Genomic DNA, 16137 nt, shown 5'->3' with positions numbered 1-16137 from the left:
AATTTAACTATTAAAGAACAGGTGTCCTAATCTGGGTGCCCGGATAGTTGGGCTGGGAGAGTACTGGCAAGTATTGGTGGGGAGGGGTGGGGAGTACCTTTGGGGGGGGAGGAGGGGGGAGGGAGTGAGGGGTTTGGGAAGGTTCTGGGACTTAGATATGAACAGGGTAAAGGGGATTCGGCGGGGGGGGGGGGGAGGGGTGGTGCGGCATTTTCGGGGCTCATAAGAGTCCAGGGCCTTGGAGTGCCTTTCCACTCTCCATATCCTCGCTCGCTCTCAGTAGAGTGGGCTGGGGGGGAGTTTGATTGATGTTCCTTTTCTTTTGTCCATGTTTGTTATACTATTATCTATGATCTATGATGCATATTTGATTATACTGAGCACCTGGGGGGGATGCCTTGGCATTGTTTTTAGTGTTGTTTGCATCAATAAAAATTGTTTGAACTTAACTATTAAAGAACAATATTAATTTAAATTGATAGATTTACAGATGGTATTTCCAGTAGATTCTAAATAGATGATCTGAGCATCCGTACTGGCTGATAGATTTGTAACATTGTGGCAAATGACAGGTGAGGCCAGGCTATTTAAAACCTTACATAAACACCAATAATAGAATTTTGAACATAAGACGTTGTTTTATAGGAAGCCAATGGAGATTCTTCAAAATAGGAGTAATGTGGCAAAATCTAGGGGAGCCAAAACCAATTCTAGCTACTGCATTCTGTGGTGCTTTAGCCAACCTATTATTGAACCGATTAGTAGGCTGTTGCAATAATCAAAGCAAGGCATGACAGTACACTACTTTGTACGTAATTGCCTTATCAGCTTTAATTTGCAAAAGACTTGTTTAATGATTTTATTAATTTGCAGCTTTACTGATAGAGTTGAGTCAAAAATAATTCCTAAATCATGCACTGAGGTTAGAATTGGAACTGTTGAATCACTGATCGTGAACTCCTTTGGTATATCATCACAATAGCTTGTTAACAGAAGAGTTTGTGTTTTAGCATTGTTAAGTTTCAGATGGTTTCCATTCAACCACTGATTGACTGTACTCAAACAAAATCTCAGCAATTGAAAACCATTGATTGACCTATCAATTTCAATCAGAAATTGAATGTGATCTGCATGTAATCTAAATGTCAGGCTCAAGCAATTCAACAATCTACATAGAGATATAAAAAAATATTAAACAGGATCGCAGTAAGACAAGAATCCTGAAGAACTCCAGAAGTACATTCCATCATATCTAATTTTTTGCAATTATTTAACACAAATTTTTTTGCTGTTAAAAATGATGCAAACTAAGGGCTCCTTTTACGAAGATGCGTTAGCGGTTTTATCGCACACACTGGATTAGTGCACGCTAGCTGAAAATCTACCGCCTGCTCAAAAGGAGGCGGTAGCGGCTAGCGCGCGGGGCAATTTAGCATGCGCTATTCCACATGTTAAGTCCATAGCACACCTTCATAAAAGGAGCCCTAAGTCAAAACTATACTAGTTAGACCCAGGGCTGTGGAGTTGGAGTCGAGGTCGGAGGAAATTTCGGGTACCTGGAATCGGAGTTGGAGTCAGAAGTACAAAAAACTGAGGAGTCTGAGTCGGAACATTTATCTACCGACTCCATTTTTAAACTTGGCATACCAATCATGAGCGATTCTTTCAGCTATAGCACCCACTATATACACAGCACAAATGTTGCGAGCAGCTTCTGCGGCCTTAGAACCTTGATTAAAAGCAAAAAGAAGGTGGTGTCGAAAATGCTCATTTCTCTCAACTTGACATTCCATTTTAACGATCTGAAAATTAACCAGTGCTGTGGAGTCGGAGTCGGAGGAAATTTCGGGTACCTGGAGTCGGAGTCTGAAGTACAAAAAACTGAGGAGTCGGAGTCGGAACATTTATCTACCGACTCCACAGCCCTGGTTAGACCTATAGATTTCAACCAGCTAAAGTCATATTGTGTGATTGATTATATCAAATGTAGCAATAGTGTCCAGGCTCACTAGAAAAAACACTAGCCTTTATCAAAACCTTCTCTATTTGAGCTGTTGCAAGGGCTAACAGGTTGTTCTTCATCCAGTGACATAACCACATCTACTCCAGAGCCACCACTGCACTTCTCCCTGGGCCTGAACCTTGCAACTTCCTCTCTGGAAGAACATGCCTTTGTGGGTGGTGTTTTAAACCTCCAAGTACTCCATGACCTGGGAGAGATTGAACTGGTTCCTGGCATAATTCATCATCTGTCCAAAATTTCCAACAGTGCAATATTTAAAGTCATTGTCTCCTTGGAATTCAAGTTTCCAAGTTTATTTAAAATTTTCTATCCCACCCTTGGGAAACCCTTCAGGGCGGCTTTCAATCTAAAACATAGTAATTAAAAAAAAATTAACAATATAATATACAAACCAATCCATACATACAGTACTGTATACATAAGGTTTAAGGAAGAAGTGCAATTTTTTTTTCAAATAAAGAGGATACATTAGGGATATTTATTGTGTTTTCACAGATGCTAATAGCGCTACCTGTTATACCTGAGAGTATGCATCAGAAAAAAGATAGGTCTTTAAATTTTCCTTAAACTTATCAACTGAAGTTATTGTTTTAAGTGACAATGGGATTGCATTCCAGTATCTGGGAACCACAGTTCCAAACTTGTTCAGATGAGCCAGTTGTCCAGGTAGGGGTAGACCCATACACACTGACTGTGAAGAAAGGCCACCATCACCACTCTGACCTTTGAGAAGGTCCAAAGCACTGTGGCCAACCCAAAGGGAATTGTTTTGAACTGAAAGTGGCTGCCCAAAATGCATAACCAGAGGAAGTACTTTTGCAATTCCAGAATGAAAATATGCAGGCAAACCTCCATGAGGTCTAAGGAAGTGAAAAATTAGCTTGGTTTCACTGCTGTGATGACAGATTGCAGGGTTTCTATTTGAAAATAAGGGACACATGTTGACTTTCTTGAGATCTAGAATGGGACAGGAGCTAACCTGTTTTCTTTGGGACTATGAAGTAAATGGCATACTGGCCCTCCACAGCCCCTAGGTCCACCAAGTATGAAAAGGTGGCCTGGACTGCCTTCACCTTTTTGTAGAAGATCTGCAAAGGGAAACCATGAAACACATTGAGAAGAAGTCTTGTAAACTCTAAGGCATAACAACTCTAACTTTACACCTCAAGACTCCATTGGTTTAAAAGGTGATAAGGGCCCACTTATGTAGGAAAAGGCACAGCCTGTCCCCACAACCCCAGAGTCCTCAGGTCTTCTCTCACTTGCAAAAGGACTAATAACACAGCCTCCTACCCTGAAGACAAGGCTGGCTCTAGGAACTGTGGCACTCTGAAGCAACTTTTGTATTGGTGCCCCTCTTTTCCCCTGCAATCTGGTACCTCTCTCCTTCCCCCTCTCCAACCTGTGATCTGGCATCTCTTCCCTCTCTCTCAAGTCTCCCCCTCCTGCTGAACCAGGTGAGGCACTGGCTCAGGGAACTGATGATAAAGGGTGCCAAAATCCAAGTCCGATATCTATTCCTCCAGAAGTTTGAAGGTAGACTAGACTGGGATTTTGACATCACTGGCGCCCTGAGTCAGTACCTCACCTAGTCTATAGGTTGAGTTGGCCCTGCCTGAAGTAATATCCCCCAATAATGAGGTCATGACTTGCCAGTCCCAGGATCAACCAAAGCCTTTGACAGGCCTGTTGGCAGCTGCTGTAGTTTCACCTAACTCAAATCCTTCATCAGCTTCTCCAAGTCTTCCTCAAATAGAAGGCATCTCCCACAGAGCAATCTACTGAGCTTTGCCTAGAGGCAGCTTCCCATGACCAGTTGTAGCCACTTCCAGGCTACTATCACCAATGCAACAACCCTGATGAAGCCCTGTCCCAAACTAGCTGAGGCCCCATCCCAGCTAGCTCAGTAAGCTATAACCCGTGGGCTAAAGCAAAGGGCAGGAAACTGAGTAGTCTTGGCTCCACTGGGATAAGGAACTTCCAGGAGAAAAATTGGTCCACAGACCATTCCCATGGATGCAGACCATGGACTGCCTCCCAGAGGATTAGGCCTACCTCACTGACCTAAAGCACCAACCCAACCTTTAGTATTTATTCCCTCCAGTAGATTCTAGAAGGCACCAGCCCTCATATTTGTGATGTCACTGGAAAAGTTCAGATTCTGTACCTTCATCTGCTGGTCAGGAAGGGACACAACCCATTGGTGTGAACTAGTCTAATGGAACAATAAAGAGTACTTTTTTTACAAAACAAAACTTTGAGGTTTCTTTAACATCATCTGTGTTCAGTTATTTAAGGTTCAGAGACATTTCACCTAGTTTTATTAAATAAAAGCACAACTTTTTAATTTTAGGGTTTTTCCTAGTTCATATCATCCACTAGACTGGGGCAGCTGTTAATCATGATCAAGGGGCAGAATCACATAAAGATGAAATCACTTGTCAAGTCAACTGTCATTCCAGCATGATCAATTTCATTTTTATATGATTCTGACTCTTGATTTTGATATTTATTGAGGACATTTTTATCCTATCTAAGAACTTTCAGATATTTTGACTTCTGACACAGGCATTTCTGCTGAAACACAGACCTGTGTTGAGTCTATTCATTATCATAAGCAGTTTTTTTAATGTTTATAAACAGTTTTTGTGAATCAGTTTCTCTGATAACATTTTATAGCTGGACAGGACAGAGGACTACCCCTACTTCTTTGGTGTGGTATTGCTTCCTGCGTAGGGGTGGTTTATTTCCTTACACAAAGTTACACCTGATTCAAGGAAAGTACAACTATGTATTGCAGGCACAGACCTATTTAAAAAAATAACATACACAGGTATATATAACAGTTGCACCCAAATACAGACCTCAGGAACACCTACAGGCCGACCTCTTAAAATTACACATGCTCCTGTTGGCACATGCACTAACACATGTGTATAAATTCACACAATTTTATAAAGGCCACTTCCACATGTAGAATATGCTTCATACACAGAAAACGCTTTATGAAATTATATAGTCAGAAGTGGTTAAAAAGAAAATATTTTTTCAAAATTGGAACAACAGTAAAATAAAGCTACAGGGCTTGCATTTACAAATTCAAAGGCAGGAAGTATGGGAAGATACAGCGCATCTGCAAGTCTCCACACGTGTGTGTAAACTTGAATGCAAAGCAGCAGTGTAGGAATGTTTCGTAGGCTTATACTGCCTTTTACTGGACACACACAAGGCCCATCTCAAACTGTGGTTCTGGACAGAATAGGATGGGAGCTCATGCCTCAGGAATTTCCAAGGATGGTCTCTGTACCCTTCATCCAGGTAGTCCCTGAACTCCAATACAGAATGTCACCAAGGTACAAGCTTCTCCAAGGTACCAATGCAGAAAGTTCTGCAGTAGAGCTACACTGTACCACAAAATTAAAAACAAAAGTGTACAGCATGCTATAATCAATGAGTATTCAAATTACTGCTGTGATTTACACAGCTCATTGATAAATGTCACCCTTCCTATCAGTGAATGAGCAGTTTTTGGACCAGGCACTGACCAGAAGGGTGATATTTTAAAAAGTGCCAAAGGCAAACATGCGATAGCCACCTTGCTGTCCTAACTCCCAAATAATCCCTGGTGTCAAGAAGCACTCCCCTTGTCCCAAGCCCTTTCCTTCCTCCCACCTCCCTACCCAGACTCCACTAACTTGATGGCTGTACCTTACATGAGACAGGAACCCAATGCATCCTAGAATGCTCTGCACAGGGCAGGGCATTGCCACTTTGAGGATGACAGCCCTGGAGGCATGAGCAAATGGACATTGCTCCTGCATCATTCGGAGGGACGGTGTCTGGGGGTGCATGTACTTTGATGAGTGAGAAAAGGATGCCAGGAAGTTTTATTTATTTTTTTGTCAGGGGAATGGATGAGGACCTTAGAAGTCAGGACAGGTAGTGTGTGCCCCAAACACCACAGAATTCGTGATATTTTTTTTATTTTTTTTTTAAAGTCGGAATGGAGGAAGAGTGCCAGTGCAGAAAGCTAACTACCAGGAAGGTCATGTCAGGCTAGGCTACGTCATTTCTGGACCTGGCGGCAAAAAAAAATTCACAAGGCCAAGGCAATGTTTTTGAGGCTGCACCAGCCCCCACGTTCGGCGAGAGTCAAAGCAGACGCAACAATCCACACGCGACCCCCTCGGTAGCATGGCCTTCCTCTCTCCCTCCCCCCCCCTTTTTTTTCAAACTCAACCAGTCTGACATCTCTGCCCCAATTCTCTTACTCCTCACCTCCCCCCCCCCAGCATCAGCGAGCTCGAAGCCACCCCGAGGTGTCAACGGGTGAGAGACCCAACGTCTTGACAACCCGCACGTAGCCCCGCCCCCGACGCCCTACCTTCCCAACTTATCTTTCAGGTCCGCCAGTATCTCCAGTTTCCCTTCCCCGGCGTCCCGCCACCTCTGACGCAACGCCTTTCTCGAGGCCTCGTCACGCCCCCCCTCTCTGACGCGACTTCCTGTTTCCGGCAGGGCGGGACGAGGGGGGTCCCCGAATGCGTGAGAGAAGAGCAGTGCTCGGCGTGTGAAGAGTGTGAGGGGCAGTCAAATGCGTGTGACTTGGTATCTCTGCGCGCAGGGAATGTAATTGGTGTGGGTGAGGAACCAGCGGCGCTCGTTATTGGATGGAACTGGCTGGGCTAGCCGGAGACTCACAGTAGTATTCGGGCTCGCTGCGCTGAGGCCTAGGCTAGCTGCCACCACCGCCGCCACCACCACCACCACCGCCGTCGCTGCTCTGGGTAGGAGAGACTCGGGGAGACTGGCTGCTGCTGCCGCTTCCCTTCCGGGGACCCACACATCCCAACCCTGTACCGCTGCCCAGCAGATATTCCTCGTCACCTCGGATTCCTACCCGAGAGCCTCTAGGTACGGTTGCTGAACGCTTTCTGCCCTTCGGTGCTGGATCCCCGGGGGTGCGGGATGGGAGCTCGGGTCGTGCAGAACTGTCCCCCCCCCTCCCCCTCGGGCTTCAGAGCCTCATTGTTCTAGGAAAGCTGATGGGATGCTGCTCATGACAAGCATCCTCTTATTCCGGGGGTTCGGCGCCTGGTTGGAACTAGGAGCTCTTCGTCTACTCCTCCCCGGACTTGCTTTCCTGTGACATCCATCGGTATTTCACCACCCACCACATTTCCTTTCTTGCCTACTGGCAGTGCAGAATAAATTAAGTGCCGGCTGCTTTCATATAAAATTATTTCCCTCCCCCCCCCCCAAAATTGTACATTTTATTGTCAATATAGACACTGTTTCTGGACCACATTTGAGGAATTCTAATGATGCATCTGGTTTTAACTCATTTATTTCACTGAAGACATTGCAGTTCAGTGGTGGATATTGCCCCTATTTGTTTCCAGCAATGTTTTCAAGGCCAGGTGCAGTCTTGGTTAGAGAGAAACAAACCTTAATAATTGATTATGCAGGCTAATTAAACTTAGTCAATTTCCAGCACAGAAAGGAAGTTAAATAAAACCTCTCTGCCTCACACATCCATACTGATCCTGCAGTTAAAAGTGACATTCTTGACACTGACAGTCCAGCTTTGTGTCATTGCTGTCTGTGTGTATCCTAGGTTCCTAACTAGATATTTTTACTTAAATGCAAATAATAGCCTTATTGCTGATTTCATACATTGTTAAAAGGAGCATATCCTTTTCATTGAGATAATAAATTTTACATAGCCCTGCTGGTTAGGACCCTGAAATTTAAGTGAAATTACCAGAGTTCTACAACAAAACAGGAAACCATTTTTTTCTTTACCTTAGAACTTTTTTGAGAAATATTAAGTGACATTTTAAGTGTATTTTTGTAAACTGCTTAGGTCTAGGCGTGTTAGAAATTTTTAAAAATAAAATAATGTCTCACATACTGAGAGGTACGGCCTATAAGTCTGATTAAATATTTCAGTATATTTCTAGTTAACTCTACCAATTTTTCCTGCAAGTGATCTGCATATGTCTGTCTTTTAAAAAAACTGGTATGTTGTTTTCTTGTGGTTAATGTAAGTGGAAACATGTCAATAACTTTTGGTAGTTACATTTATTATTGAACTTAAAATATCTTAAAATGAATGAGCACCCAGAAACATTTATATGTGCAATTTGGGGGAATACTTTTTATTTTTTAATGAAGGCTTTTAGTATTGTTTTATAGGCAGCCAAATCCCATCTACTAACATTTTATAGTACAATATCTCATATTTTTATTTATTTTTATAAATAAATACTACATTTACAGTACAATATTTTATTTTTTAATTTATTTTGGTATTTTGGTTTGTAGTAATTTGGATGGTAAGCCCATCTTTATAAAGATTCAGATGAAGTGGTTTCATATCACAAAATAAGTCACACACAGTCAGATAATATGAATTAATTAACTGGGATGTAAAATTGTGAATTTCCTAATTCTTATGTAAATTGTGATATGTGCAATTACATTTTTAAAGCTAATCTAGTTTACTATGATACTTATGGTGCATTCAGGGAACGCCTTTTAAACTTTCTCAGTTATAGACTTCAATCCAAGTATATATTTTAAGATTTGAATGGCTTTTAAATTCTCAGACAATATATTATGAAAGAATAAGAAGAATGTGTATAAAGAAACTTGACATCTATGAAGCAGCAATGGATATAAATGAGAGAAATGAAGCAGAATTCTGAATGTTAGTTTTCCAAGAAAATAGATTCCTAAAGTAGCAACTTTACACAAAACATGCAACTTTTCTAGATGTATGCTATCTTTTAAAATCTGTTCTGCAGTATTCTTAATAAAGGTTTAAGTAGTGATATATTGTCTTACCTGTTCTGCTAACTCTAGGAACTTGTTTATAATAGTTTTCTTTTCTTCACTAGGGATATGTCCTCGGCACCAACCACTCCTCCATCAGTGGATAAAGTAGACGGATTTTCTCGGAAGTCCGTCAGGAAAGCAAGGCAGAAGAGATCACAGAGCTCCTCCCAGTTTAGGTCTCAGGGCAAGCCAATTGAGTTAACCCCTTTGCCTCTGCTAAAAGGTAAGACTGAAATGCTGTTGCAGAACATTCTTGGGATAGAGTTTGTGTGTGGACATTGTACTTTAAGTTCTGTTATACTTTATTGGCTAATAGTATTTTTAAAGGAATTCAGAAAATGTTGGAATTGTGGAGGTATGTGTATGTATGTATAATGATCAGCATATTAGATATGTTTGTATTAAGATGTTGTCATTCAAAGTGTAGGTTGATTATTATAATATATTGCCTGAATGTAGACCTTTTGCCTTTCTGTGGGGACAATACACTTGGAGATTCCAATATGTTTACTGCTTAAATCCTAGTTCTTGCTCTATGTTTGTAAACATGCTTTCTTTATTCCATTTCTTTGTGCACTGCTTTTTAACTAGTATTCCATGTGAAGTATGCTTTTTCTTGTATTGTTTTCCTTCCTCTGCATTTTCATTACAAATATGAGTGTGTTTTATTTTTTTTAAACCTGTACAATCTTTGCTGATAATTTTTAAGCGATGGTGTGCATTTTTTTTTTTTAACCATTACTTTACCCTTGGTATGCCATCAAACTGGAGATTCCTTTAATTGAGGACATAGAAGATTTTAAGCCTGTGTACAAAAATAGTAGAATTAACGTTTCTTGCTTCAGTTTCTTCCAGTTGAAGTGCATTGGAGTTAGTGCAAATACTGATTGGATAAATGATTTGGAGCAGGCTTGCCCAATCTATGGTCCTCCACGTGCTTTGTTTTGGCCTCAAAAGCTTGGTATTTCACGTGTGCTTATAGCAAGATTGAGCTGAGTGGTGCCGAAAGTTTGAATTGGTCTCACAGTGTCAAGTCTCGTGAGAATTGAAACCATGAGACCAACCTGAACTTCTTGCACTATGCAGCTCAGAGTTGCAGAGAGTCAATCAAGGTGGGGATTCAGGAAGCCCATTGTTTGTTCTGCAGCTGAAGCCAGGTGAGGGGAAAGATACTGAGTAAAGCCTTGGGGGGTACTTGAGAGAAAGCATGTAGACTGGATGAAGGCTGCAAATAGATGAGACAAAGAGAGAGACTGACTGGGAGGGGATTATACACTGTTGTATTTTGCCACTATTTGACAAAGCGCATGGCAAAATACAATGGTGCATGTTTTGACCCTCTAGATCAGGGGTGTCAAAGTCCCTCCTCGAGGGCCGCAATCCAGTCGGGTTTTCAGTATTTCCCCAATGAATATGCATGAGATCTATTAGCATACAATGAAAGCAGTGCATGCAAATAGATCTCATGCATATTCATTGGGGAAATACTGAAAACCCGACTGGATTGCGGCCCTCAAGGAGGGACTTTGACACCCCTGCTCTAGATGTTACAAAACGTGGCCCCTCATAGAAAAATGATGGACAAATCTGGTTTAGAGAGATTCTATTTCTGTCAGCTTGCAGCAGCACTAGATTTTAATTGTGGTGGTTGAGGAGGAATGGCTTCTTGTTTTGTGTTCTTATTGTAATACGCTCTGTTCTAGTTTACTGAAAGAGTGGCATATAAGGAATTTATATAGAAGTGCATTTGTTTTATTTAATTTTCTATACCATTTTCTTGTAAATATCACGTCTCTACAAGCATTATAGTCATATAGCAAAGCACTAGTGCTATGTCCCATAGTGGTTACTCTGTGAGAGTTTAAACTGGGTGTGGGCCAACACTTGTCTGTGGGAGGCATTTGGTAGTGCATATATCCAGAAAGGTAAAGGCTAGAACTAGGGTAGGCTTTGCCCCAAGTGCTGTATGTTTCTAGGATCATACATGGACTTAATTGCTGTATAAGGCCACACTGACTAGAAGATAGAGAAATAATGCAATTCCTTCTCCATTTTGTAGTCCTATTTTCAGCCTCAGAATCCATTCCCGCACTCACTAACATCTTACATGCTTTCCACCACTCTTTTCTCATTGAAGTTCTGCAGTGAGAGTAGATGGGCAATATGCAAGACTCTAGACTTGGTAGCCCTAGCAGGGCAGTCTGTGGGGATTTGGATGCATTTGTTATGCTGCTGATCCTCTGTGGCCCATCTTCCCCTTCTACTTGTGTGCTTCCTGTTTCAATATGGGTGGGTAAGGACTATGTGTACTGACTGCACTGCCCCAGTTCCTTTTGCAGCTGGCTATGAGGAAGGGATAAAAGGGACTAAAGCTTGAGAAGAGGGGGCTATAAAGGAGGTGGGTGGGGAAGAGGGAGAGACACTGAGTTAAAGAAGGGATATACATGTGAAAAGGAGAAGATGAGGGGAAGAAATGAGAGGACACCATGAAAAGTGGAGGGTGAGAAAGATGTAAGAAAAATGGGTCAGGTGGAGAGGAAAGACAAAGAGAGAAAGAGAAGACAAGATGAACAGATATAAAGAGATGGAAGAAGAAGAGGGTAAGTAGAAGGAAGGATGAGTGAGTGGTGAAGAGGAAGTAGAATGCTTGCTAGGAGCAGTGGGAGAACAATGTAAGAGTTAGAAGGTGAATATTGGGGGAAAGGAGAAGAGTAGGGTATAGAAGCAGGAAACATGGAGGCTAGGATTACCATAAGTGAAAGAAGAAAATACAAATAGAAGAATAAGAAATAATGCATGTGGGTTTTTTTTAAACTAAATTGTCTGTTGCAACTGAAGGGAAGGTTGAAGTTGTGCTCCCCTTCATCCCCCCCAACCCACCAAATCTATGTAAATCCATATTAGTCTGAGGTGGGGAGGAAGTTACTTTTCCAGCCATTCTAAACTCCCTACTTCTTGGTTTTACTCCACCTCCATCCCAGTAAACTTGAATAGCTTTTCTATGCTTATGAGCATAATTTGCCTATTAGAGCCGAAAGAATGTTTTTCAAAAAATGAGGGAGTTCAAATGACGAAAACAGGAAGCAGTATTAAGCACTGGCAAGTTTAATGCAAAGTATTGATAAAGAAGACTAAAAGAATTTTAAAAGAAGCTTGCTATAAAGGTAAAATTTCATAGCAAAAAATTTTTCAGATACATTAGAAATGGAAAGCCTATGAAAAAGTCTGTTGGTCGTTAGGTCATAAAGGATTAAAAGGAGCATTTAAGGGCAGACAAGGCTATAATGAAAGAGGCTTAAGGGCCCCTTTGGCAAAGCAGGGGCACAATTCTCATTCGCTAAATGCACCGAAGCCCATTCAATTCGTTTGGGCTTTGGTGTATTTACCATGGGAGGATTGCTACCATGGCTTTGTAAAAGGGGCCCTAAATGAGTTCTTAGCTTTGGTCTTTACTGAGGAGGAAGCAAAGGACCTAGAAATAGGGGGATCATATGGAGGAAATAATATAAATATTGGTGAACCTGAAATATGTAATAAGTACAGACTGACAAGTTAAAGAGCAGCAAATCACCTGGCTGGATGGTATACAACCCATTATACTGAAAGAACTCAAAAATGAAATTACAGATCATTAAAATTGTCCCTGGTATCTGAAGATTGGTCATCTTCCTGTGTAACACCAATTTTTTAAAAAGGTTCCTGGGTGATTCAGGTAGCTACAGACTGGTAAACTTTGATGTCAGTGCATGACAAAGTGGTAGAAATCATTATAAAGAGCAAAATTACTGAACACATAGATAGACGTGGAGTCAGCCAAGGGAAGTCTTACTTCACCAATTTATTACATTTTTTTTGAAGGCATGAATATACTTGGATAAAGGTGAGCCAGTTGATGCAGTGTATCTAGATTTTCAGGAAGTTATGACATAATCCTTCATGAGAGACTCCTTTGAAAATTAAAAAGACATGGGATAGGAGGCAATGTTCTGTTATGAAATGGACACTAGTTAAAAAAATAGAATAAAGATAGTAGGGTCAAATGGCCAGTTTTAAATGGAGGTAGTGGAGTGCCTCAAAGATTTCTCTTGCTTGTGCTTTTTGACATTTATTGGTCTAGAAATGGGAACAATGTCTAAGGTGATCAAATTTGAAGATTAATGCAACTATTTCAAAGTTAAGAAATTGCAGGAGGATCTTGGGAGGTTGAAAGACTAGGCATTCAAATGGCAAATGAAATTTAATGTGAACAAGTGCAAGGTGATGCACACTGGAAACAGTAATCCAAATTATATGTACATGATGCTAGGTCCCATATTGGGACTCTCCTCTGAAGAAAAGGATTTAGGTGTCATCATGGATAATACGTTGAAATCTTCTTCTGTGTATGACATAAGAGGGAGGGAAAGAGATGGTGGGGAAGGAATAGAAAGGGAGAATTGTTGGGCATGAGTGTGTGAGTGAGAGAAATAGATGTTGCACATGGGAGGGAGGGAGAGGAGTTGAGGTAGAGAAGGATGAGAGGGTGAAATATTGGATATGGTGATGGAACAGTGGGACAGATTGAAAGGGATGCAAGAGGGAGGAATGTTGGACATATAGTGGTGGAGGGAATGGAGGGAGAGATGTGGCATGGTGCTGGAGAGAGGTGGTAGGATAAATGGTGGGCAGGGGCAAAAAAATACTGCACATGGTCTGAGAGATGAGCGAGGGAGAAATGTTGGATGTGGCAGTAGGGGTAGGAGAGACACTCTGGATCTTTTCCCCCCTCTCTCTTTCCCCACTCCCTTTGCAGCAAGAGAGGGAATGAGAGAAAGAGAGATGGTAGACGGTGAAAGAGAGCAACCGCTTGAAGTCTAAGAAGGATTTGCAGAAGACAGGAAAGCAGAAAAAAGAGAAACTGGAACCAACTTGATGGAAAAATAAATCTCCAGACAACAAAGGTGAAAAATAGACCGATATGTTAGCTTTGGGAAATGTATATAGCAGATGTTTTTGTATTGTGATCAACAGAAAAGGAAATGGATTTCTGGTTTTATTTCTCCAGTGTTGAAGTACTTGCTGACCCTTGCTGTGGCTGATGGAGATCTCCAAGCACTGCCAGATGAGGACCTACTCCAAAGGTGACTAGAACTTTCCTCAGCCCAGCTTAGCAGTCGCTGGAAGCATTCCTGAGCCACTGAGGTGCTAGCATCTGTGACTCAGGGATGCTGCTGCTATTTGCCAAGCTTGGCAAAAGGGACCTCTGGGCCACCTTCAGAGGAAGTTCTCAGCTGACATACCTTGAGGGTCCTCATCAGCTAGAGTATTTATGTATTGCAAATAAGATTATGTTGTGTGTATATGAAAAATGAATGGATGAAATTGCATTAAAATTAGTACTGCCGTGTTTCCCTAAAAATAAGCCCTAGCATGATTTTTAAAGATGCTCCTAATATAAGCCCTATTCAAAAAATAAGCCGTAGTTAAGTTTGACCCCGCAGCACCCCTTGAATGTCCCTGACACTCCCAATTCCATCCCTAGTTTTAAAAAATAAATAAATCTAGGCTTCCACTATTTCTGGGATACTGCCCACCATCAGCAGTAGGAAGGAAAGATAAATACATACTGAAAAATTTGGACCCGTCAATTCAGCGACCCCCCCCCCCCCCACACACACTTTGGTGAGACTTGACATACCTCCGAGGCATCCAAATACAGCGGCGGCGGTAGCGCTCTGAATGGACAGCTTTGTGGCCTCCCCCACCGGGGTCTTCCCCCTGCAGCATCATGACAGTGATGCAGCAAAAGGAAGGTTTCAATGGAGAAGGCCGTGAAGCAGCCTGTTCAGAGTGCTGCCGCCAACGATGCCTCAGAGGTAAGCCAGTTTCACGGTGGGAGGGTTGGTGGGATTCTGCTGCACTGGGGGATGGGTGCGAGGGGAGGAAAGATGCTGCACATGGGGGGGGGGAGAAAGGAAAGAGGAAGAATTGGGGGTGGAAGAGAGGAAGGGAGAGATGATTGTTGTACATGAAAAAATTACATCCCCCTAAAATAAGCCCTATTGCATTTTTTGGAGCTGAACTTAATATGACCCTGTCTTGTTTTTGGGGAAGCACGGTATTATTATGGGAGCATGGTCTGGGGCAGAGCTTGGTTGGGAGTACTTGATTGATATTTCTTAGACTTAGGGATACTTGGCTTGAAGTTGAGAAACACTGCTCTACTAGATACTTAGGACCTGGACTGGCCACTTTAGGAAATAGAATACTGGGCTAGATAATCCACCAGGTCACACCATAAATCCAACTCCTGTGTTCTTAGAGGAGGCAGTGGAGTGAAGGGGGAGATGAGAAAAAAATGCTGCCACTGCAGCTTTGGTCTGGCCTGGCTCATCTTATCTCTTGTTTCAGGGTGCATTTTGTGCTGCTTACTCTGGGTGTCAAAATAACTAATTCTGGCCCTGAGTAAGAAAAAGAAATGGAAGCATTTGCTGATACAAAGTAAGGCCACAGATATCCCTGGGGAAAGGAGAAGTTCCTTTTCAAAGAAGTTGTCAGAAGGAATTAAATTTATATTCAGTTTGTCATAATAAGCTTTTGTGCATGCATGACTGAAGATCTATGGGGCTCCAAAGTTAAATCAAAACTCTTGAAAATATTAGTTTGACTTGTCAGTGTTTTATCTAGGGCCTTTTAGCCGGGCAGTCTGCCCGGCTAATTTAGATGATCGCCCAGCTGCCATCCATCGCGAATCCTGCAGCTGCTGCCCGCTGCTCATTTAAAAAAAAAAAATCACCTCTCATCGGCTAGAGATTTGGCGCCTTAGTCCATAGTGAACTCATGCTTCGAGGCTTTAAGGTGTGTGTGCCGGCTTCCCTTCTCTTCCCTCTGAAACTGAAAGTTGCGTCCCAGGGGGGAGGAGAAGAGTAGGGAAGCCGGCACACACACCTTAGAGCCCCAAAGCATGAGTTAGCTACGGGCTAAGGCAGAAGACTGGTCAACGACGGACGGAAGCTTACAACTTGCTTCGGGCCTTCCTCACTGCTGGGCCCTGCCTACTTTCTGTTTCCGCAAAGGCAGGACCCGGCAACGAGGAAGGCCCGAAGCAAGGAAGAGCAGCAAGTTGTAAGCTTCCCTCCGTCGCTGACCTATGGACGATCCAAAGATTCAAAGATGACATGAACTTCATTCAGGAGGGCAATAATAACAGTCACTGTACTATGGTCTTCCCAAAAGGCTGCTTGTCGTGGATGTGGAGCATGAGTTCGATCTGCGAATTATAATTATTCAAAAAA

The 16137-nt window shown here is 42.3% G+C and overlaps 1 protein-coding gene across 2 annotated transcripts in view; it reads left to right on the top strand.

Moving 5' to 3' along the window:
* Positions 1 to 6656: 6656 nt before the first annotated feature.
* Positions 6657 to 16137, top strand: part of PPP2R5E (protein phosphatase 2 regulatory subunit B'epsilon) — a 274354-nt gene continuing 264873 nt past the window's right edge. The window contains exons 1-2 of one of the 2 annotated variants that reach the window (XM_033953140.1): positions 6657 to 6937; positions 8926 to 9086. In XM_033953140.1, the coding sequence (XP_033809031.1) occupies positions 8930 to 9086 (157 nt within the window). In that variant the 5' untranslated portion in view covers positions 6657 to 6937; positions 8926 to 8929. Of the gene's footprint in view, positions 6938 to 7045; positions 7182 to 8925; positions 9087 to 16137 lie in introns of those variants that run through there. The other variant, XM_033953139.1, reaches the window with a different exon arrangement.

The sequence above is a fragment of the Geotrypetes seraphini genome, chromosome 7 (assembly GCF_902459505.1).
Source record: "Geotrypetes seraphini chromosome 7, aGeoSer1.1, whole genome shotgun sequence".
Taxonomy (NCBI): Eukaryota; Metazoa; Chordata; class Amphibia; order Gymnophiona; family Dermophiidae; genus Geotrypetes; species Geotrypetes seraphini.
The sequence above is the reverse complement of the archived record's forward strand: the minus strand, read 5'-3'. Positions and strand labels throughout refer to the sequence as shown.